This window comes from Vanessa atalanta, chromosome 27, assembly GCF_905147765.1.
Source record: "Vanessa atalanta chromosome 27, ilVanAtal1.2, whole genome shotgun sequence".
NCBI classification, from domain to species: Eukaryota; Metazoa; Arthropoda; class Insecta; order Lepidoptera; family Nymphalidae; genus Vanessa; species Vanessa atalanta.
The window spans coordinates 182,261-205,883 of NC_061897.1; the positions used below are offsets into that span (position 1 = coordinate 182,261).

The 23,623-nt window shown below is 33.8% G+C and overlaps 1 protein-coding gene across 3 annotated transcripts; it reads left to right on the forward strand.

Annotated features, from left to right (window-relative positions):
• The first annotated feature begins 3,329 nt into the window (after positions 1 to 3,329).
• LOC125074153 lies at positions 3,330 to 15,523 on the forward strand. Of its 3 annotated transcripts, XM_047685389.1 has the most exons (15): positions 3,330 to 3,353; positions 4,039 to 4,120; positions 4,718 to 4,856; positions 5,183 to 5,214; positions 5,407 to 5,528; positions 6,253 to 6,337; positions 7,229 to 7,330; positions 7,705 to 7,839; positions 8,456 to 8,606; positions 9,255 to 9,411; positions 9,686 to 9,766; positions 10,548 to 10,578; positions 10,668 to 10,732; positions 11,638 to 14,801; positions 14,832 to 15,523. In XM_047685389.1, the coding sequence occupies exons 3-15, from the start codon at positions 4,747 to 4,749 to the stop codon at positions 15,490 to 15,492; spliced, it is 4,896 nt and encodes a 1,631-aa protein (XP_047541345.1). In that variant the 5' UTR covers positions 3,330 to 3,353; positions 4,039 to 4,120; positions 4,718 to 4,746; the 3' UTR covers positions 15,493 to 15,523. The 3 variants fall into 3 exon arrangements, with proteins under 3 accessions (XP_047541345.1, XP_047541346.1, XP_047541347.1); XM_047685390.1 differs by lacking the exon at positions 5,183 to 5,214 and having other exon boundaries at positions 4,718 to 4,855; positions 11,638 to 15,523; XM_047685391.1 differs by lacking the exons at positions 3,330 to 3,353; positions 4,039 to 4,120; positions 4,718 to 4,856; ... (6 more) ...; positions 9,255 to 9,411; positions 10,548 to 10,578 and having other exon boundaries at positions 9,697 to 9,766; positions 11,638 to 15,523.
• The last annotated feature ends 8,100 nt before the right edge of the window (positions 15,524 to 23,623 follow it).

Genomic DNA, 23,623 nt, shown 5'->3' on the forward strand with positions numbered 1-23,623 from the left:
TTAACGTCACTTGGTTCTTTATTTATTGTTATATTCTTTATACATTCGAGAATAATAGCAGGTAATTGTTCTTTATCTGTTTCTGGTTCTTTATCAGAAATAAGATCAGACGTAGACGTGAGTTCATTTAATTTTAAGGCTGATATCATTCTTGATATGTATATAATTTCAGGCTGAAAATGATAAATATTATTTGAACAAACTCAGATTTCAGAATTGGTAAGTTGGTTTAGCTGTTAAAAATTATTATCTTCTCTTAATAAATAAAAAATAAATATCTTTTGCCTGTTTATCCTCGACGAATTAAGGTAAAATTTTAATGTTACTTGTGAGCAAACGAAGCCCAAAAAATTTTATTTTGTATATTTGTCCTTTAGTATAAGCGTCAATCGTATAAGTGTTAATCATATGTAGCTGCGGGTAAATATGATCCTCTGAGTACATATCTAGATTTATCGTATTCTTCGTAATAATTGATTTATAATAAAATAATAGACGTTTTTCACAACTGGTATGTCTTACCCATTTCCGATGTGGCGTGATCTGCTGAATACTGAGTGATCGCTTCAAAGAGTAGTGATGTGACGTCATATGATTATCTAGACGCTCTCTCATAAATGAGCATCGATTTTCGCCGCACGACTGCAAAATTAACAATTTTCTAAATAAACACGATGACGAATTCACAAGAGAGTTGCTCAAGATAGGCGGCAATCCAGCCCTGAAAGATCCAGTCCTACTCAGAGTGGAGACTGCGGATTGGCAAACGCAGCGTAGGATCAGCCAGGTGGCCCAATGGCCTGAAGATGGTGATGGCACCCGTCTGGATGCGAAAGGAGGAGAACCGGCATCTTTTGCGCAGTTTGGAAAAGACCACTCCGCACTTTGGGACTAGCAGTGGATTGCGAATGGCTGATAATTCATATGATGATGATATAAGTATTATAATAAAGTTTTATTGTAATTTCTTTGATCCGATTAGCCGTTTTATTATTTGGACCTATTTTGATGATTATCTTCTCGTTAGAGTCAGTCTACAGGACGGCTTAATTGCATTGGTATCGTTCATTATAACGTTGTTTATTCTGTATTTGACTAATATTGCCATGACTTACAATACAAGATTGAATTCTGTCTTTAATACTGCGTATATTCTCCATATGTTACACGTGTTGTCTACCGGTTGACCACTTTATCTTCTACACTCTTCTCCGCCTGTATCTTTAATAAAAAAATACTTTTTAATAAAATCTATTTTGCCAACAACAGTGATTACGTTTTAGATAAGTACAATACGTCGAAATATTTATATGCATATATATACAAGAAAACTAGTATAAATTTTCAAGAGATGATCGTACGATGATGTGACTATTAGTAAGTAAGCGTAATGCTTTATTATTGAATACTAGCTATCGCCCGCTGATTCGCTCGCGTTTTAAGGCTCAACACAGACAAACAAGCAAACAGTATAGCTTTGGCTAAGCTAACAGTATAGATAATGAACTTGGATTTTGAATTGATTCAGAATAAGTTTAAGGAAAGAATCAAAATTAACTTTTTTAATAATTAATAACTATCAAATGGCCATACCAATAGTTCCAAAAAATACGATAAAGTAGGTTTTGAAAAGAAGATAGAACCGAAAAGAACCTTCGCACATAGCTCAGTAGTTAGTTATTCCTTTTCATTAATTAGTTTGATTAACAACTGTAAATATTTTGAATTAAAATATATGAATATCACAACAATAATTTTGCATTCTTCGAATGCCTAGAGCCTTGTAGTGCTTGATTATAATCAGGGCCGGACCGTGATTTTAGGCTAAAACTGGGCTAAAACTACTTAGGGGCCCACCTATATATACACACCTGAATGTAGACATGAATTAAATAAATTGAATGGGTTTGATTAATTGCAGTATTCGCAGGGCTGCAAACCATACGATCTGTTTAATTTAATAAAATTAGATAATTCTTTCGCCTTATCGTCTATATTTGACTTTGACTTGACTTAGCTGGGCCCTTGATCCACGGGGCCCTGGGCTGAAACCTAAAAAGCCATATGGTAGATCCGGCCTGGATTATAATCACGTAATAAAATCCACTCAGTTGTTTTAGAAAAATAATATTTATATTTATTAATTCATACCTTTAGTTTTTTCATTTGATATTTATACTATTTATTATTATTTAAAGTCATCTCAAGAAGACGTCCGTACATTTGTACAATTTTACGATTTAGATTTTTTTAAAGGTTACTTAGATCATTTCAAATGTTTATTATTATTTTCATGATTTATGTCATCCTTATTTGACAGATTTATTTCCTCTTTATTAATCTAGAATGACTTCAGTGCGTAATGATTGTGCCTTATGACATTGTATTTATATATTTTTCGTCGATATTTAAATAAAAGCAGTTTTGATTTTTATTAATTTATTATCCACAAATTGTTATACGTTTGTTATACTTTGAACGAGCTGACTTCTTCCAAGGATCCGACCCGAATGAAGACTGGCCAAATAGTCGAAAATTTGTAAAAGAGTCATCAATGTGTAACACCTGTACAACTTTAATGTTATTTTATGTTCAATAGGACAACCAATAGCAGATACAATATGACATCAAAATAAAAAAAAATACATTTCAAAATTATCTTGGCAAGTATTCTACGAATTACAGGTAGTCACACCATGCACTATCAAATGGCACAATATGTATTCAAAATTTAAATTAAACAGAATCCATGATTAGAGATGAGAATTATAATACTTTTTTTTAACTATTATATAATAAATAATAATTAATAAAACCAATGAGATTCCATAAAATTAGAAATATAATTCTTTATTTTCGATTTAACTGAAAGCAACATATGTCTAAATCTTTTACTTACAACCTACGAGAACATAATTAACGGTAATGCTTACAGTATATTGGAAGATTTCGACAAAAATTCCATTTAGAGACCTAAACGACTAGATCAGTGGCGCTTTGGCGACATAGTGGCGAAAGGATGGTTAATATTTCTTGCAGCGCCAATGGTGGTGGTGACTATTTACTATCAAGTGACCCATTTGACAATCGTCACTGACCTTGGGATCCTTTTGAGGAAGAACAAGGCAATCCTTACGATCACGTAAACGAAACGCGTCCAAGGAATAATTATTTATTGCCAAAACTGGCCATATTTAGAACAGAGACTTGAATTTAAAAGAAATAACGACAGAAGAACAATTATACATTATGTCATATTAGAATTTGAAGGACAGCGATGATGCCAAAATCCTAAATTTTCGTTTTTATAAAATTATTTGTCTTTTTAATTAAATATTTTTCTTTCGGGACATGTAAGTATTCTCCATTTTATAAAGAAACTAAGTACATATTAATAAAGCTCCACATGTTTGTATTTGCTTGAATGTAAAAAAGTATTTACAGCAGATTTTCAAATAGCTATTATTCCATAACTAAATGAATCCAAGACGCGAGGTTATCTCACTCAATCGACTAGGAATGGCTCAACTTTTCTGGCTCCTATAGCTGATCTTTGAGTGCCCATAATGTTCAGCCTTGTAAGGCTCAGATATCATACCTGTAATGTAATAACGTCGAGTACAATAAAATATTATATGGATGATAAGAAAGCGTGGAGTTAGTATTCGTTGATTTGCATCAGGATAAACCATTGGAGAATAATCTACATTCGTATCCATGTACAATGAGAGCATATTTTGATTTTGCGGCTATCGAGGTAGACTTAATTATGTACTAGCTCACACGTATATCTTTGTTTTGTGGCAAGTTTACTTGGTCTTGGTGAAACCCAGGTACGAAGAATAAAGTTATTGTCTAATTTTCTTATGATTCCTACAGTTAATTTCTGGTAGCAGTCAAATCTTTTCTTAAAAAGTATTTTGCTATATTGTGACATAACATCAACTGAACGCAACATATTATAGGGCATATGTTAGACAATCATTAAAATATTTGAATTATTACAGTTAAAAAAAAACGCCATTGTGTTATCCATAGGTCTTTGCACAACCAGGAAAATTGGAGAGGTTGCTATCGGCTTGACCTGTGCTATTCTTCGTGTCGTATGCTTAAAATGACTGTTAGTGCTTGCTTAATTATTACATAAAAGGAACAACCTTACAGGTCTTGCTGCGTTGATTACATTGAACCCTTTGAATGGCTTGAAGGTATTCCACAGCTTTGTCTGAATGCGGATAACAGTTTTTCACCCGATATTTGCAGGTTTTGTCACGATGGTTTCCTTTGCCGCCGAACACGTGATGCATTAGAAAATTATCAAATATTTTTAATTACATCAATCAATTTAAACACGCTAAAATTCAGCGGTGCCTGCCCAATTCTCGGGTGCCTGCAATATTCGTTAAAGACTCATGTGTTCTAGCTACTGGCCTATCTCTCTGGCTTAATTAACATATATGTATATTGGTCTTGTAGCTCCTTTAAACCCGTCATCAAGGTCATCAATTGCCTCCATAGGAAGCGTTTCTACAAAGTCTGATGCAATTGACTAGCATGCGTACCCTTTAACAATACCCTTTAAAACATGTCTTAGAACCTAGTGTAATTATAAGTGGAAGGTATATTTAGAAATATTTCAAGGCGGGATATCAAGTTAAAGTCATCGAATTCTTAATACCAAAAATTCGAATAATTAAAGAGTTATCATTATTTTTAGCATATCCCCCTACCTAACTCTTGGTAACCATGGATGGTGAGGGTATGGTGGCAGTAGTGCGCGGGCTACGGGGTTCAGGACTAGCTGTTACGTTGCTCGACTCTGGACGGCAGTTTACATTGCTCCCTGAGAATAATAGTAAGTTCTATTATTTTAATTATAATTTAAAGAACATCGATTATTATGGGTACCATTATCTAAACTATTTTTTTTATTATGCGGTGCTTTCTTCGTTAGGAATAGAAAAGTATCCAAGGACGTGCCTGGACCATATACATTAAAATGTTTCATACCCAAAAATGTGATTATTGAAGAGCTGCTGCTCTTGCAGTATTGATTTTGTTGGTCGTTGATCTTAATAGAAGATATATTATCAATAAACAGTGCTAGAGCCCATACTAAAAGCCTTTTGACTATCAATAATATTTTAGTTTAAATAAATACATACATATTATTTGACATGGTTAAGCAGTCCGGTCAATGCTCTATAAGTGGACGTTAGTGCCCATAAACATCAGCTCTGTAAGATATATTAACAAACCCTTACATCGGCCACGCGCCACCAACCATGGAAAATAAAATATTCTTTCCCATTCCTCACGATCCTTCGAAATTGATCGCAACAATACTTATTAGTGCTTTTTAGGGGTTGAATATGTGATGTAAAGTTATTCGTCTTTGGTCCTTAGATACGCATCCGGCTCCAGCGACTAATATCAGGCAAACAACGGCGTCGCAGTGCGTTAACAATGTCGCGCGGCGAGAAAGCAGCGTGCAAGCGACGGATGGGCGGTATACGAGCACTTATAAGGTACCTTACATAATAACGATTCGTTGTGAATGAATATTGAGTGCTAACATTAATAAACAACAATTGAATTTGTTGAGTTGAACACATAAACTTTAACAAAAGACTGCGAACCTATTTTGGTTACGGCGAAGGCGAAGAGCGTACAAAATGGTGATTACTAAAAATATTCTAGATAAACTAAAAAAGGCGATCATTACATTACATTAGCAGCCTGTTAATTTCCCACTGCTGGGCTAAGGACTCCTCTCCCTTTGAGGAAAAGAACCTCCAATGCGGGTTGGTGGAATACACATGTGGCAGAATTTCGTTGAAATAAGACACATGCAGGTTTCCTCACGATTTTTTCCTTTACCCCCGAGCACGAGATGAATTATAAACACAAGGCACATGAAAAATCAGTGGTGCCTGCTTGGGTTTGAACCCGAAATCATCGGTTGAGATGCACGCGTTCTAATCACTGGGCCATCTCGGCTCCATAGTAGAAAATGATCCGATTTTTATTCTTAACCGTAGTATATTATTAACGAGGATTTAAAAGTAAGCTACCTAGTATCAACAATAAGACCCAGAACTTTAGCTGGCTATGTCTGCGTCATTCAGAAACCTGAACATTTTAATTAGCTCTATCTACCGGTATCGCGTTGTATATTTGTATAAGGGCGTATGCCCTTAATTATACTTGCAGCACTTATTTCCTACACTTATTACATAAACCTTTTCGCAGCTGATGCATTGTCATTCAACACCGACTTCCCCGCCGGAGCAAGTGACGGAGTTTCCTCCACAGAGAGCCGATACGACGTATCCTGGTAAACCAACTGTTTTTCGCAGTTTAAAGAGCTTACTCTGATTATGGAGCATATTTTGGTCATTTTGATCTTCAGGCAATACAAGCTAATAAAACTGCTTCGTTTGATCGGAAAACATCGTGATCGCGAAACAGCTCGAAATCGATGCGATCTTACCCCTTTGCCGATCTTGTTGTAACTTACGCTATATATATTGTTGTTGTTTTTTTTTTATTTACATTTTTCAATACAAGTATAGGCTTTGTATTACATATTTCCTCTTCGGTTGGATTTTATAGATCTGTTTACACACATATATTTTGATCTAGATTTTGCGTTAACACAGAATGTCTGATTAGACATACTCGTGTCTAAGTTGCGAGATGGCGACGCATATCTGTTGTCCCTGTATGCTGGACGATAGAAAGTTATCATAAATGTCTATGCTCATAAATGAGATGTTATTTTTTTGTAATGCCTGACTGAAAAACCTTCTAAAATATAGATATACCTATACAAGAAGATGCTGCACGTTTCGGATAGGGTTTTAGTATATAATATTAATTGTTATTAGCAAGAGCCATTTGCTAATAATAATCCAACCAAATAATCCAACCGAAGAGGATTTTATAGATCTGTTTACACACGGAGACGCAACTCCGCCTTTGTAACTAGGTATTTGTTTTTGTTGCCGTATTTCTTACATTATCCCACGCACATTTACGATTATTAAGTACGAGCGACATTCACACTAAAGCAAACTGGTCATTTAGCGTGGAGGGGCGCGCCTTCGTGTGTGAATAAATTATTTACTAAGAGTTACTAAAATGAAACGCTTCATTTGAAGTATTTGATTGTGATTATTTTATTATGAAGATAAATTAATTATATTGTAAAATTATTTGATTAAAGGTCACGGGAATTTCATAGTGGGAGGTCAAGGAAGCGGTGAAAATTATTGTTACCCAATGAAGAGTAATGAGTTCAGAGGCGCCATGTGCTGGCCAGACAGAGGTATCAATCTAACTAATAATGTCAGTAGATCAGTTCTGAATCAGATATTTGGTGATAATTATCCCCAGTTTGATACAGGTTACAGGCCTGTAAATGTCCAGCTGGGCTTATTCTTCTCTCCCTTCTGAAAAGGTTTGGAACTTCTTCCACCACGCTGCTTTAGTGGGAGTTGGTTATATATGGCAGATATCATTGAAATTAGACGTATGCAAGTTTCCCCACGATGTTTTCCTTCATCGCCGTGCGCAAGATGAATTATAAACACAAATTAAGCACATGAATATTCATCGGTTAAGATGCACGCGTTCTAACCTCTGAGCCAACTCAGATCTCATTCTCGGGTATTCTCCCATTGATAATGCTTCCATCCACAGGTTCCGTCTGCAGCCCCAGACCCTCGCTGCAGCCGGACTCGTTCGCAACATCCCTCCGAAAGTACCCGAACATCTGCCAAGATCGCTCCTCGGAGATCGTCGAGAGACTCATTAATTTCACTCAGACTAAGAATTGTTAGTTGTTGGTTCTTACCAAAATTTTTATTATTATTTTACTCGTGTTAGTTCACGGATTCAAGATGGTTTGTAAACTATATTGAATTGTAAGGATAATCAAATGAAAATCAATCCTGTACTTTTCAAAAATTGATTTATTGCGATGGAATCGTAAAAAACATCAAAATTTTGATTTTACAATTAAGTGTGTAACTTGAGAGCACCCTTATCTTGAAACAGAAATCACTAATGCAGTCAAGCTTACTCGGTGGTTTAATAATAAAACGAAAATATACTTGCATTGTATATTTAGATAATTATTAGATAACGTTGACATCCGGCAATAAGTAGAATTGTTTCTTTTTCCTCGATTCAATGAGCGTTATGAGTCGGGATTTTCCAAAGTCATATTGTGTTTATGAATGATTCTAGTAAATTTTGATAAAAAATGGCTCGTGCTAATAATAATTAATATGATATACCAAAACCCTCTCCGAAGCGTGCAGCATCTTCTGGTATAGGTGATATACATATATGTATATATTGGTTTAGGACGTTTTTCAGTCAGGCATTACAAAAAAAATAACATCTCATTTATGAGCATAAATATTTATGATAATTTTCTATCGTCCAGCATACAGAGACAACAGATATGCGTCGCCGTCTCGCAATCTAGACACAAAACTGTCTAATCAGACATTCTGTGTTAACGCAAAATCTAGAATCACTGGCGGAGAGAGGTCTAAGAGAGGCTACCTTCCTGAAGTTACCATCAGACCTACAAGGTTAAGTTATGTTTTGATTACGTTAAGTAAGTTATAAATGTGAATATCCCATAGCTGGGCTTAAACATCCTCTCCTTTTGAGCAGGTTTGGATCTAATTCCATTATACGGGGTGTTATACTTGTTGCAATATTTTATTCCACAGATGCAGGTTCCTCACGATGTCATCCCGGCAGAAATAAAGCACATGTACAAAATCCACTGCCGAGTATGATATACATTTTAAACACAGCACAAACATGAAAATTTAGTAGTACTTTTCTGACTAAATCAATGTGTGCTTTAATTTAACGTGCATTAAATTAAATTAAATTAAATGATAATTAATTAAAAGATACTCTCTTGTCAGTTTCTCAATGAATACTAGCAAACTATCTGTTTGTTTTTAATCTTATATAGGTAAGCAGTGTAATGTGATCACTTACGCCCATAGATATGTGCATCGTAAGAACTTACTACGTTGCGCTAGCAACATTGTGAACTGGAATGTAATTACACTGGCTCACTCACGTATTAACGTAACTTATCATAACAATACTAACCTAACCTGCTAACACCTTATAGTGGTAGAATATCTGATGAGGAGGTGGTACCTATCCAGACAGATTCGCACAAAGTACTTTCAAGTAAATTTTATTTATATTATTAGATTTGAAGAATCGCGAGAAGTCTTTAAACAAGATCCATATGATGGAAGAGCAAAGGAAACTTGGAGAAAACCAACATACTGCAAGACGAACGACGTCAGATACCTCAGGGATGTGTCGAGAAATGTGAGGGACGGCATCCGAAGTTTATCAGCTCAGGTATTTCGGACTACACCAAGAATTATTTTCTATATTATTTTCAATAATTTCGCCAAACAACGGAAGTATAGAAGGTTGACCTATGTATGTGTAAGTACTTACGCTGTACGCTTGATATGTTAAATTTTATTATAGGAAGATTTGTGCATAAATTAAGACTCTGTAAAGTCAATCACTCCTGACCTAGGGTTAAAATATTCGTTTTTATAATCAGATCAATATTTTAATGTTAATTAAGAAATTACAGTGTCTTTTAACGTTTTCTTTTTTTCAGGCTAACGATAGGCCGGAAAGATTAAATCCAAGAGAAAGATCGAACTCTTCGAATGAACATCGGAGAGGTCAACAGCAATGGGTTAGTAACCGAAACCATTTCACAACGAGGTACCGGTCATATTTCAGGCAATCTACACAAAAGCTTTATACAATTATTCAACTAGACCTTCGTCATGAATATATTCTTCCATTGGTGAAAACCACGTTGAAATCAAATCTGTCGCTCTTAAGCTTAAGCATCATCAGCCTGTTGGTAAGGTTTGGCACTGGGAGCTGGATGTTAGTAAACCGTGTTAAGCCTTAATCTTTGTTCATACCACTTGAGCTTTTTCCGATTGTGGAGCGTTATCCGTCCCATCGGATTATGAGCTTTAGGTATTAGAGAGTGCTTGTGTGTGTGCATCTGTGTTTGTAAGCACGCTTGTGCCCTTTGTTTTATGTAATAGGTAGGCGGACTAGCAAGTGGGACACCTGATGGTAAATGGTCACCGCCGCCCATAAACATTGACGCTGTTAGATATAATAGTCAATCCTTACATCACACCAATGCGTCACAAACCCTGTTATGTCCCTTGTGCCTGTAGTTACACTGGCTCAGTTACCCTTCAAACCGGAACAGAACAATATTGAGTACCGCTATATGGCGGTAGAATTTCTGATGTGTGAGTGGTACCTATCCAGACGGGCTTACACGGAGATGCTCAGTTGGCTGATCTCTCTTGAGGTTGGACGCCGTAGCTTCGCTCGGGTGGATATAGTCATTATTGTAAATTAATTTGTTAAGCGAGAAATGTTTTTCCATATTCACACCATATTCACAGAAGTGATTTTTAAGTAAATTATAAATATCTCTTTTACAGAGTACCGAAACAGTGAATATGGAAATACAAGGTAATTAAATAACATTAACTTGTTAGATAACAATCTGAATAATTACTGTTAATGAAAACACCTAAAATTTGAAATTTTAACTTTTTCAGCGGCCGTTCAGATGATAACGAGAGAAATTATGACGACGCCGAGGATCGCACCCTCTCAGAGAACTGTGAGTGTTATTTACCTTTTCAGCAGAAATGTGTTTTTATTCTAAGTCGTGGTGGCTTTGTGAAAGCTGGTTTGAGTAGATACAAGGTTCCACTAATAAAATATTCTACCAAACAGCAATGCTTAGTTTCGTCGTGGTCGGATTTGAAGGTCGAGAAAGCTAGTGACACTACAGACATCTTGACTCCTAAAATTGTTGACATATCGACGATGTAAGAGATGATTAATATTTCTTAGTGTCCATAGATTTGGACGATAGTGACGATTTGATTGTCAAAAATCTACAACAAGTTCCCGAAACGAAAAAACGAAACTTGAAAAGAACCATCGCTAGAAACTTAACAAACTTTTTGAACTGACATTTAAAAATTACGTTTTACAATATACTACAATCTAAAGAAGATCAGTCATATTAATGTCTGTTTTGGTTTTGAAATAAAAGAGTAAAAGATAAAAAAGAGGAAAGTGACTTTTAAATTTATTTGTTCGTTCACTTCCCTTAATAACAGTCCCTAACTGCTTTGACGCGGCGTTAAATCCAGACACCCAACATTTACTTTTTGTATTGGTATTTCATAAATAAATCATTTAGTATAACAACCATGATTAAATATAACATAGAGATAATTTGTGATGAAATGAAATAGTTTCATAATATTTTTTTTTATATCGGTAGGCGGACGAGCAAATAGGTCACCTGATGGTAAGTGGTCACTACCACCCATAGACAATGGCGCTGTAAGAAACATTAACCTCTCCTTTCATCGCCAATGCGCCACCAACTTTAAAAACTAGTTATGTCCCTCGTATCTGTATTTAAACTGGTCCCATCACCTTTTAAACAGGAACACAACAAAACTAACATAAACCTTATGTCATGATTCAAATTTTAAATATATTTTGCAGGTCGCGGTACCTCTAACACCAACATTATCGGAAACTAAACAAAGTTTAGATGAGAGAAATGAAGATACAGACAATGTTTGTGAAGAGCAGCTTTTAAATCCAAGAGCACAATTTATGGAGACGAAATTAAGGCTCGTTGACACGAATGTTCAAACTTTGTCTAACAACGTTGAGTTTAGTTTCCATAAAAAACATAAAAGAAGGGATAGGATACGCAGCCGTTCTGAAGAAAAACTACAAATCATTGAATTGATGAAGTACAGAAATGCAGGCGTTGCCAAACAAAACGCTTTAAAATCTAGGTCGTATCGCAAGTTTCATAGCAAAAGTAAGCCTAGTGAAATTTTCGTAGAATTCATTAAAAATTTTGAAAATCAAATATTTCACGTTGGTATACCTGGGAAGAGAGAATGTGCAGTAGACAAATATCGTCAATCCTTCGCTAAAATATTTTATTCGAGTCCCACTGATAGTAAAATACATTATGAAGATGACTTAAATAAGATATTAGAGGCCTGGATGAAACTTGTACCTTTAAAGTTAAAAGATAAATTTGATATTGAGAAGGAAAAGAAATATATACAATATGATTTATTTAATTATTTAAAACGTATCGCTACTGTTCCACCAGAACAAATCAGAAAAGAAAAACTTAAAGCTGATATATTAGACCGGTTGAAACTTATTCACCTTGATGTTAAAAGAAATAAAGCAGCAACCCTAAATTCACTAGCGGAAATTTTAATACATAAAGTTACATGTGTTGGTCGTCGGAGATGGGACATTGATGGAAACAGAAAAGGAAGAGATGTAAATCATTCTTTGTTGAAAAGTCTCCAGACACCGACAGAAAAAGACGTAGAAGCTTTCGTATTAAAATATACTACATTATTTTTACAAAGGTTTGGTTTAAAGTTACAAAAATCACTAATCAAAGAGATACAAGACGAATTATTAGATATATTTATAACATCTATGGAAGCAATAACTAATGGTAATATAGAGTTCGTTAAAACAGATATTGTACAATTCCTTCGTAAATATGGTTTATCTGAACAGAAATCGTATAATTTTGCAAATATTTTAATTAAATATTTCAAGGAAACATTTACAAACGATACGATTCACCACAAAGTTAGATCAGAAACACTAATCGTATTACCCAATGTATGTAGCAAAAGATCAGTTGCCACAGTCCCTGATCTTACGATAGAGAATAGCACTAACGATGATATTGCTACAAATTTAAAACATTTTACAAACAAGATATGTCAACATATAAATGAATGGTTAAGTGACTTAGAAATACCTCAAGCTCAAGATAAAGAGTCGAGACAAGCTTTAATAAACGAGCTAGCTGAAGAAATAGTTGAAAGGCGTAAATACCTGGAGCTTAATCCATATCACAAAGTTTCTGATGAAGCTGAACTTGAGCTATTTAAGTATCAAGTTTTCAAATGGATTAAAAAGCTCACAGTTCAAGATAGTTTAGAAGCTGTAGAGCATGTACATGATTTTATGAAACGAATTAAGAACATTCCTGTTACTATGATATCTAGACTACAAGACGATTACATCTTTTCTAAACAATTAAATGATACTAAAATTATACCCGACAAATCTGTAGAATTAAACATCGTTCCACAAAAAAATATAGTTTCTATAGCCACAACTTGTAATATTGATCAAAATGCTCTGCAAAATTATGAAGATTTCTCAAAAATAAAATCAATAATTGGCAGCACTTATGCACCGTATTATAAAAAAGAAGGCAATGCACAAATAATTAATATAGCATTAAACAACAATGAACAAAAAACAAATAAAAATCACGAAGTTAAACCTACGCCCCAGTGCTCTCACAATTTAAAAAATACTACTTGTGAACAGAGCTGCCCGAACCAAAACAAAGTTTTGAGTTCAAGTGTTGATATTAAAAATAACGACCAACTTGAGGCAGAGTACGATCAATTCATTAAGGATTGGGTCCAAGAAATACCAATGGCAGCAACCAATCAAAAGGAAGAGGTTATATTGGAGAAGGCGAGATTAGGCATATATAATGGCTTATGGAAAGTAATATCCAAACTAAATTGTGATCCTTCCACGTACTACAATCAATTTCTGTATGAAGATCTCCTTGACGATGCTATAGATGATTTATTGGATTGCTTACCTCAGTCTTCAGATTTAAAATCTAAAAGACATTTGCTAAAGGTTAGACTTATTGAAAAAACTATTTCTACGAATAATCAAATAAAAGAAAACGAAGAAGCATCATATAAGAATAAATTAATTCAAAATGTTGTAATTAATTTACGAAAACAAGGCATAACTGATCATCGAGACGGAAATCCCACAGAATTGCATGAGCATATGCAAATAACAAAATTAGTTGAAAGCTATCTTCTATTAACAAAATTCAAAAATGAGGACAAAGTGATATCGAACGTTTACAGAAAAAAATTGATAAAAGAAGTTAAAGATTTTGTTAATGACTTAGTAAAAAATCATGCCAAAGAATTAAAGGACATTGATTTAGATAGTTATGAAAATGATATAGTGAATCTTTTAAATAAAGTTCCTCTCCCGAGTGAAAATACAATAAAACAAGAGGCTGACGACGTTCTCTTAGGCATTGAAATAGAACAATGGTATGGTGATTTGCCAATTGTTTCAAATAACGATTACACTGAACAATATCAAAGAAGAAAACAGAGAGATAATTTAGCTAAAAAGATAAAAGAAATCGAGAATAAGAATGACATGGATTCCTCTGAAATGGAATTAAGAAATGAAGTGTCAAGATTTCTCGAAAAAGCACCATTGGAAGAAGGAGAAAGTTTAAACATAAACTTCATGGTAGATGAACTGTTAAATAGATTAAAAAATAAAACGAAATATGATAAAAGTCATAGTGCCAAGAGTCCTTGCTGCTCTAGTTTTACAAAGCTACCAAAATCACCAAGAGTTGTCATCAAAGAACCACCAAGTTATAGATTATTTGAAGAAGAAAGACCCTCAAGTTCATCATTCAAAGAAACGTCTAATAAACAGTGGCATACTCTACAAAAAACTGTACCCGATGTTGGTACACAAACAGAAAACAAAACTATGCATACACTGCCTCCATACATTGATCCTTCATATACTCCTCCTATAACACAGGAGAATAGAAAACTACAATTATCTAATGAGACTCATATCGAAGCAATGGACGGAAACGTAGCAGCCGGTACTTCAGAATCTTATCACGAACCACATTATTTTATTCCACGTGAAATCCAAGCCACAAGACATGATGGTAGGACATATGGCAAAGAACTTAATGCTGACCCTGGAGTAAATGAAGATAACCACGAGAATATGTACATAAATAATTTTCCGACAACATCTCAAAGCTTGAAAGGTACAAGTCCTTATCGACAAAGAAATGGCTATATATCTTACCCAAGAGATATTTTTACAGAAGAAATGAAAAATCAAACTACTAATGACGAAGAAGATCAATTTCTCCTTAAATCTTCAAAAGTGTCCCAAACCGACAATAAAACAAAAAATGTTGCGACAGAACCTGACACTGTTGATAATAAAACGATGGAATCACTTTTTCGACGTGCAAAAAATTCTAACACTGCCCAAGTTCCGAATGACAGAAGAGTACCAAAACTAGAAAAAGATGCTCAAAGACAAAGATTTACTTATGATTCTGACGAAGAAGATAAAATTCCTTGTAACTGTATCGAGCGATACCTGAAACATAGACAAAAAATGCAAAACTATCCTTGTGAAGATTTCGATCGCCTGCCTTCGTGTCTACCGATATTTTACCCTTATCCCTACTTTATGTTATAAAACATATTTCTGTAATAAATTGTTCCAACTATGATTTCTATTGATTTATACTTTTGTTTTATTCGCTTATTCAATTTCAATTTAGTTGTAATACCTATTGATACCGTGGCCAGTCATCCATTGTTAGGTTTGCAAGTTTTTTATTAACGACCTCACAATTATAAAACAATTTGCCTATACAAGTAGCAGACGTTGCTGACACTCTTGTAGGTTAAAAAAACATTTTATACTGGTCAGTCTCACACCCATAAGTTCATTAGTTATGTTGTTATTTGTTGGGCTATCACTTGGGATAGGATCACTCTTCCGTCCCCATTACCAACCAAAGTTTTACCAAGTTTCAAACCCATCCAGGTTTCTCTAGTTTCCAATGTTGGTGGCGCATTGGCGATGTAAGGAATGGTTTATATTTCTTACAGCGCCATTGTCTATGGGCGGTGGTGACCACTTATCATCAGGTGGCTCATACGGTCGTCGGCCAACCTGTACCATAAAAAAAAATTAAGACTTGTCGAGACAAGCGTGAATTTCACGTTCTTGTATGTAATAAAAAGTCACACGATGTACAAAACACTTTAATAAGGACAATTATCACAAATATAGTAAAAATCTTTACAAATCTCTTTTAAAGAAAAAGTAACTTGGATGAGGACATTGACCTCCAAAACATTTCGAACAGTACTTTAAATTGTTACTAGTGGCTTTGTACCGGCAGCCGGGATAGGGTCTGTTTCTACATTTGGTATTTAAATTCTTTTTCCAACCGCAGCAACTATTATCTGGTTTACTTTTTCTTACGTTGATACATTCCGGGGATACATAACATCTCCGTTCACCTGTTTTAGGCTGCCTTGAAACAGATAGACATTCGTCTTCGTATTCAAAATGATGTATATCATCACTTTCAAGCGTTTTCCTATGAGGCTGACAGTCAATATTTCCTCTGGCTCTACAGAACGGCTTGTGTTGGCAATTTGGTGTTTCTAATAAAATAGTATTTGATGCTTGACAATGTTGTGATTTAAGCAAAGGACGTCTTTGTCGTGGACATTCATTTATGATTCGTGTTTGAGTATCTGCTGTTCGAGAGACTTCATCACTTCTAAGTTTAAATAAATATTTGCTCCTTGATATAGATGGTCCCTGTGATTTCATTTCGTACTTTGAATAGGAGTCAGTTTGCGATTCAGTTGTTCTTACTATTGTTTTACGTTTATGAGAAATCGGAGGCGATGCGAGCGTTTGACAGCTGGGTTTAGATACCGTTGAGTCCCAAAGATATTCTTTAACAATAACATGAGGCGAAATTTCCTTATTAATAGAACTTTCACGTATAGTGGTTGTATTTGTTTCAACGTTTCGTGTTATTCTATAGTTAACACCTGTTTGAATACCAATATCTGTACACGTAGTTAAAGTTGCATTTTTACATGTTTGTTTGTTTGATCTAGCTCTAATACTTTTTAAATGATCGATTTCGTCAGTTCTTAAGATATTTGATGATTGTTGAATGTGTTGAGTGTCTTCCATCGATATATGTGAATTATTTTCCAACCATTCTTTGGCTAAAACGTTTTTAAATTTTGCAAGTACTTTTAAGTTTTCTATCAAGCCATTAGTAGATTCTTCTAAGCTTAAAACTTCATCTGATTTTAATTGCAAACTTTGTAACCATTTTATTATTTCATGTTTTATTTCATCTATGTTATTATTATTTAATTCTGGTTTATTAAGTATGGGATAAATACGGTTTGCCAAAATGGAGATCATAACATCGCAAACAGGCTTACCTTTTACCCATTTACGTATTTCTTCACTTATTTTGTCTCGATGGATGTCTAAATTTGATTCAATTATCGGATATGCTACATTTAACAATACCCTATGTAAATTTTCTTGTATCTCGTCACCATGAAGATGTAAAGCGCATTTACATTTCACATAATCATCACAGAATTTGTTGATTTCTTTACACAAATTATTTTTGATTTTAATACGCACATCCACATCATCTGACAAAGAATATAAGTCAATAAAAGCGTAAGCAAGTTTCTCTTTGAGTAAATTAAGCGAAAATTGTTCTTCAGTCGTAAATTTTTCGAAAAATGTCTTACTAACAGTGTCATGTAACAACTGCTTATATATAACGTCCTGTGCTTCTTGCACTTTTGGTTGTTTTGTTCTTTCAGCGGTTGTAAGTTTCATTTGAACGTAAATATCTTTTAACATTGTTGTTAAAGCTGTTGCCAGATCTTCGATTCCACTGTAACCCTGTTCGTTAAATTGTAAGGGGATTTTGCTTAAAAATCGTATAATATGCTCTCTCAATAGATTTTCATGGCTTATAATATTTAATTCAGAATATTCTACTATACTTTCAACAAAATTGTGAGCTACATCTCGGATATCTCTAATTGTTTTACACCCTTGTAAAGGTAAATTATCAAGCCATTCATTGACGGCTTCTTTAATTTCATATTTATACCCAGTTAAGTCAACTTCACATTTTCTGCAAGCATTGTGAGTTCCATTAGCAGGTTTCCTATCTGATATGTCATGAAACAATTTCAAATCATTTAAATACTTCAAAAGATCACATGCATAATGACATAATGCGGAATTCTCGAGGTCACCAGTAACTTTCTTCAAATTTTTAATTATTTCTTGTATTAATAATTTATTTAAATTGTCACCAAATGAACACGAACAATTAGCAAATACTTGTTTTATATCATAAGCTAGTATCGATGCAAGATAATGCTGCATTTTATATTGAAGTTTGTTTCTATACTGCGTTGTTGTAAACCAATCTACGATAGCACCTGACAAATTTTCAAAAACAAATTCACTAGTATCTTGTAACGGTATATACGTTTCTGGTGCACAAGAATCATTTAAATACATTGTTAAACTTTCGGTTAAATCGTTTAATTTTTTACAGTCAATATTATTTAGGATACTTGGTAGCCATTTAAATATTTCTTTTTTAATATGAACGCTATCGAAATTATCATTAATTTTAAGCATCTCTAAGTTTCGTGCCAGCATTTCAATCATGTCTTTATTATGTTGGTTATTTAATGCGCATGGTGGTAAAAACTGTTTACACCATTTTGTAATTTTTTGAAGAATGATATCAGAGTTTATAGATACCATCCGAATAACTGTTGTTTCATGTTGTTTGAATTTGGGCGACAGATGTTCGAATTTCGGTAATTGTAGCGATATTATTCGATATAAACAGCTTACATTTAATATTATGTCATGCAATAATTTATCATCAACAATGCTTTGAAGTCTTTTAAATATTTGGTATTTAAGATGTTCCAATTCATCTTTCTCACATGTGCACGTACTAGACAATTTTAAGTATTTTTGCCTATTAATTATATCAGATGCTATACCCTCTATAAAAATTTCCTTTTCACTATCGTTTATGGTCTTATCGAAATGACTTAACCAATTTCGGATTATATTTTTAAGTTCGTTCAAAAATTGCGAATTTTCTGAAGCTTCCGCTGCAATTAATTTACTTTTATTTACGAAGCTGTTACTGATGGCAGCTGAGAGGCCACCAAATTTCGTCGACGGATGCTTAAGAGTAGAATTAACTGGAGTTGAAGTCGAGAAATCATTATCTAAAAATGATTGTTCATTTGCTTTACCTATCGAATAGTCTGTTTGCATAGTTTTAAACGTATTTTTGGGATCATTTATAGTATTAGGATGGGATATATTTACAGTTTTCCGTTTTTCTATTTTCTGATCAAAATTTTGAGATGCTAAATCAATATTTCTTAAAATAGAAAGATTGCCGTTATGACTAGTCGAGTCATTATAATTTTGTGAGTTAAATTCTTGTGTTTTACTTGTATCTAGATACGTTTTGTTATGCTTTTGTATCTTTGAGCTGTTATTACATATTTTGCAAGACGTATAAGTTCTATCACATAATTTTTGTTCCGTCTCATTAAATAATAAATCATTAATTTTTTCAGTTATTCTGTTTACTATTGTTTCGATGTCGTTTTTATTTACCTGCGTTTCTTGTGTTACCATATTCACAAGTATTGCAAAAAAATTATCCCAATGTATAGGAGTATCAGTGATATTTTTTAAAATAGCACTCAATATGTTATTTTTAAGAATTTCCTTTCGTTCTTTTGACAGCAGAGCACATGATTCCACGATATTTGAAATTTCTTCAATCAAAAATTGCTTGCAACATTTTTTATGCTTTGGTAAAGTCTTAACTCTTGTTAAAACTGTTGATTTCAGTTCGTCAATATAATCTGTTGTAATATTTGTATCATTATGTTTATTTAACTGTTCTACAAAGGTATTAATTTCATCTTCAATATCAGATTCGATTCCATCTTTATTGTTTGCCGTTTGCATTTCCATTAATCTCACAACAAAGTCTCTAACGAAATTGTTTGTTTCTAAATTATCGTAAGGTTTTATACTAGGAATATCTTTTAGCCAAGTAACTACGTCGCTTTGAAGTTGTTCTTTTTTCCGAGTAGGCACGTCCGTTAACGTTACTATCAGATCATTTACAAAATTATCTTGAGCTTTAGAATCTAATTGTATATCCTTTGCTTGCAATATATGTTTCAACCATTTCGATATAATATCTTTCATATCGGATCGCATATTTTCAAGGTCATCATTGCGAACTAAAATTTCTTTTAATTGAAAAGCTACATTTTTGAGAGCCCTGTTTAGTTCAATACTGTTTCCTATTGAAAGGTCAGGTATGTTATTAAACCATTTCATAACATGTTCTATAACTGATGCACCCAACAGCCTCTCTATTAACTTATTGCTAAGTTTATATTTTGTTTCAGAGTTAAAGTTTGTATTCAGCCTTGTCGCCATGGTGTCTAACCAATTTTCTAAATCCTCTCGTAGTTCTCTAACGAAATTATCATCTTGTATATCACATGCCTCATATGCGTGAAATTTATCGGCGAATGACTGAACTAGATCAGCGTAATCTGTTGCACTGTGATTGGATAGTTCAGGTACTTCTGTGCACCAATCGAAAAGTGTTTTCTTTATATTCTCAATATTTTTTTGCTTACTGTCCACTTTGAATATGTTATTGTGATGTAAACGTTCCACAGCTTTCTCAGCCAACCTAAGTATTTGTTGATCGTTTTGTTTATCTGTTTGTAAAGGTAAATCTTTAATTATATTAATGACTTCTGATTTTAAGTTTTCCTTATATTCCTCGTCACCTTCAGGTCTTTTTAAAGCAACTGCTGTCAATTTATCAACGAATGTGTCTATTGTTTCTCTAATAATATTCTCCTTTAATATTTCAGTATCAAACGGTAGACTTTTAACTTCCTCGGAAATAGCCATTTTGAAGTCCTCTTCAGCTAAATTTGTTAACCTTTTTATTAAGTCGTCAACTATTTGTTCCTCTAAAACAACTTCAAATTCCGAATCACCAGGGCGCCACATGGGCAACATATCAAGGTATTTTGTTATTTCTTTCTTAGCCAGAGTGGGAAAATTTATATCTTTATGCAGACTTTTTAAAGCTTTAGCTAAATCTTTGGTTAATTCTTCTCGCCTTATTCTTTCGTGTCTACTAAAGTTTTCTTTAACAGGTATGTTACTTAACCAGCCGTTAATTTCACTTACAAACGTTTTTATTTCGTTATCCTGAGATTTGTGAAATAATTCTTCGGATTCACGGTCATCCCAATCACATGATGGTTGGCAGGGCTTACACGTTTTCCGACAGCGTGCAATCTAAAAATATAACAAAATACGATTACTGAATAACAAAGTCTTAATTATCAGTTCATTAATACCTATCCAAGATTAGTGTATTTCTTTATAAGATTTTAAATTAACATTAGCAGCCCGTAAATGTCCCACTGGGATAAAGGCCTCCTCTCCTTTGAGGAGAAGGTTTGGAGCATATTCCACCACGCTGCTCCAATGCGGTTTGGCGGAATACCCATGTGGCAGAATTTCGTTGAAATTAGACACATGCAGGTTTCCTCACGATGTTTTCCTTCACCGCCGAGCACGAGATGAATTATAAACACAAATTAAGCACATGAAAATTCAGCGGTGCCTGCCTGGGTTTGAACCCGAAATCATCGGTTAAGATGCACGCGTTCTAACCACTGGGCCATCTCGACTCACATAACACATATATTATAACATACACATAAATTAACATGGTTATTTTTATTACTAACAGTATTTAAAACGGGATTTTTACCATGTTTTTTATTTTTATTTGGTAGAGCTCGATATTCTCGACACTATCTACGAATGTCTTGTTCACGAGACTCTAAATATCGAGCTCCACCAAATAAAAATAAAAAATATGGTAAATATCCCGATTTAAATGCTGTTAGTGTATTTCTGTATCAATGTCTATGTATGTATGTCATACTTTTAGTTTATTTTCTAGATATGAACGAGATAATATCTACAGCCACATTTTAGTACTTTGTTTTCAAGTGTCCCAGTTTTCAAATGAATATATCAATGTAGTTACACGAGTCGTAACTTATTAGTTCTAAAGGACATATGTGATCTGTGAACTTGGACACGGATGATGCTAAAGACTGCGCGAAGTGGAGTTAACTTAGTAGGAAGGCCTGGCAGTGGCCGGGATTTATAAATGCCAAGCAGAAAAAAGAACATAGTTTAGTTATCGTATTTATTATTTAATCGTATCAGTCGCCGATGTACTAGAGACAGTTGGTATTTTATGAATGGTAAATGCAGAACGAAAACATAATGTTAAGAAAACAATGTAATCCAAGACGTAGAAGCACACATGAGTTTAGAAACTATAAACACACGGTTGAAACGAATTTGCTTTTGCTATATTTTATAAGCCAATATGGACTCGCAAAGCAAAACATTGTCGGAAGACAAGCTGTAGGAGACCAACGACCGCGAACCGATATTTTACACCAAAGTTTAAGTCTAAAGTGAAAAATGTGAAAACAAGAACAGCGATAAAGGATTTATTATTATTATTTATAAAACAGACACAATGAAATGGACTAACAATGTTTGAGAGTAATTAAATAACAATAATTAATTTGTTATTTAAAATCCCGTGTAAATTGATAAAATAACAAAAAATAGTTGAAATAATTTTACACAGAGAGAAAGAGAGAGAGAGAAAGAGCTTGACAGGACACTCTACAATAAGCCGCGTAAAGGAGCTTCGTTCCAAAAACAATACATTTAACAGTAGAGAGTCTGCAGCGTTAACAAGTTACTCTCAGGTGATATATGATGTTTGTTCTCCTGTAACCTGTAGTTAAAGATATATATATAATAAGAAAATAATTATATCATACATTAGATGTTGCATCGTTTTCTATACTCGGCGAGTCAGTTGACGTAGCATCAGAGGCCGCGTTCCTTTTCGTTTCTTCAATTTTTCCTGCTTGATTATTAAATTCCTACAAGAAGTTATTATTTTTTATTTCACAAGGAATTATTGTGAAGTGTACTGATGTTACATGATGAAGATATTTATTTATTTGGTGGATTTTATGCTAAGTGTTTAATAATACTAATATAAGTATACTATACTAAAATAATATTTATAAACGAATCTATATGTAAATGAGAAAAGATTACAACTTAAATACGTTTACGAGGAAAAAAAAACCTTTTTTAATTTTTTAATTAAGATGTATGCTCTAATTTATCCCTTCTTCTCAATTCGATTCCCAGTTTTACGATCCCAAAGTATGAAATGACGCAATAACTCGTATTCTGCTAATTAAGCATTAACTTCCTCTTACCCTAATTATCCTTCTTAATACAAACTTATCACGCTTATGTGAATATTTGGTCTACGGTAATTTAGTAGAAGAACAAAATATTAGGAATTATGTAACAATGTTTTAAGCTACACAATTCTAAAAAAAAGAGAAATAAAAAAAATAAAAAAGACATCATATTCCATCGCCAAACAATAATACTTAGTATTGTTGTGTTCCGGCTTGTCTCAGTAACTACAGGCATAAAGGACATATCATCATAGTGGTAGCTTCACTTAATATAGTTTGCTGATGACTTCGGGTTCAAACCCAGGCAAGCATCACTGAATTTTCATGAGCTTAATTTGTGT

Excerpts from the sequence above, each read along its gene's own strand:
- LOC125074153 (XM_047685389.1), top strand. The coding sequence starts at position 4,747 with ATGGATGGTGAGGGTATGGTGGCAGTAGTGCGCGGGCTACGGGGTTCA. Across the intron at positions 5,529-6,252 it reads GGTATACGAGCACTTATAAG|CTGATGCATTGTCATTCAAC; the intron begins GTACCTTACATA and ends ACCTTTTCGCAG. Across the intron at positions 8,607-9,254 it reads GTTACCATCAGACCTACAAG|ATTTGAAGAATCGCGAGAAG; the intron begins GTTAAGTTATGT and ends TTATATTATTAG.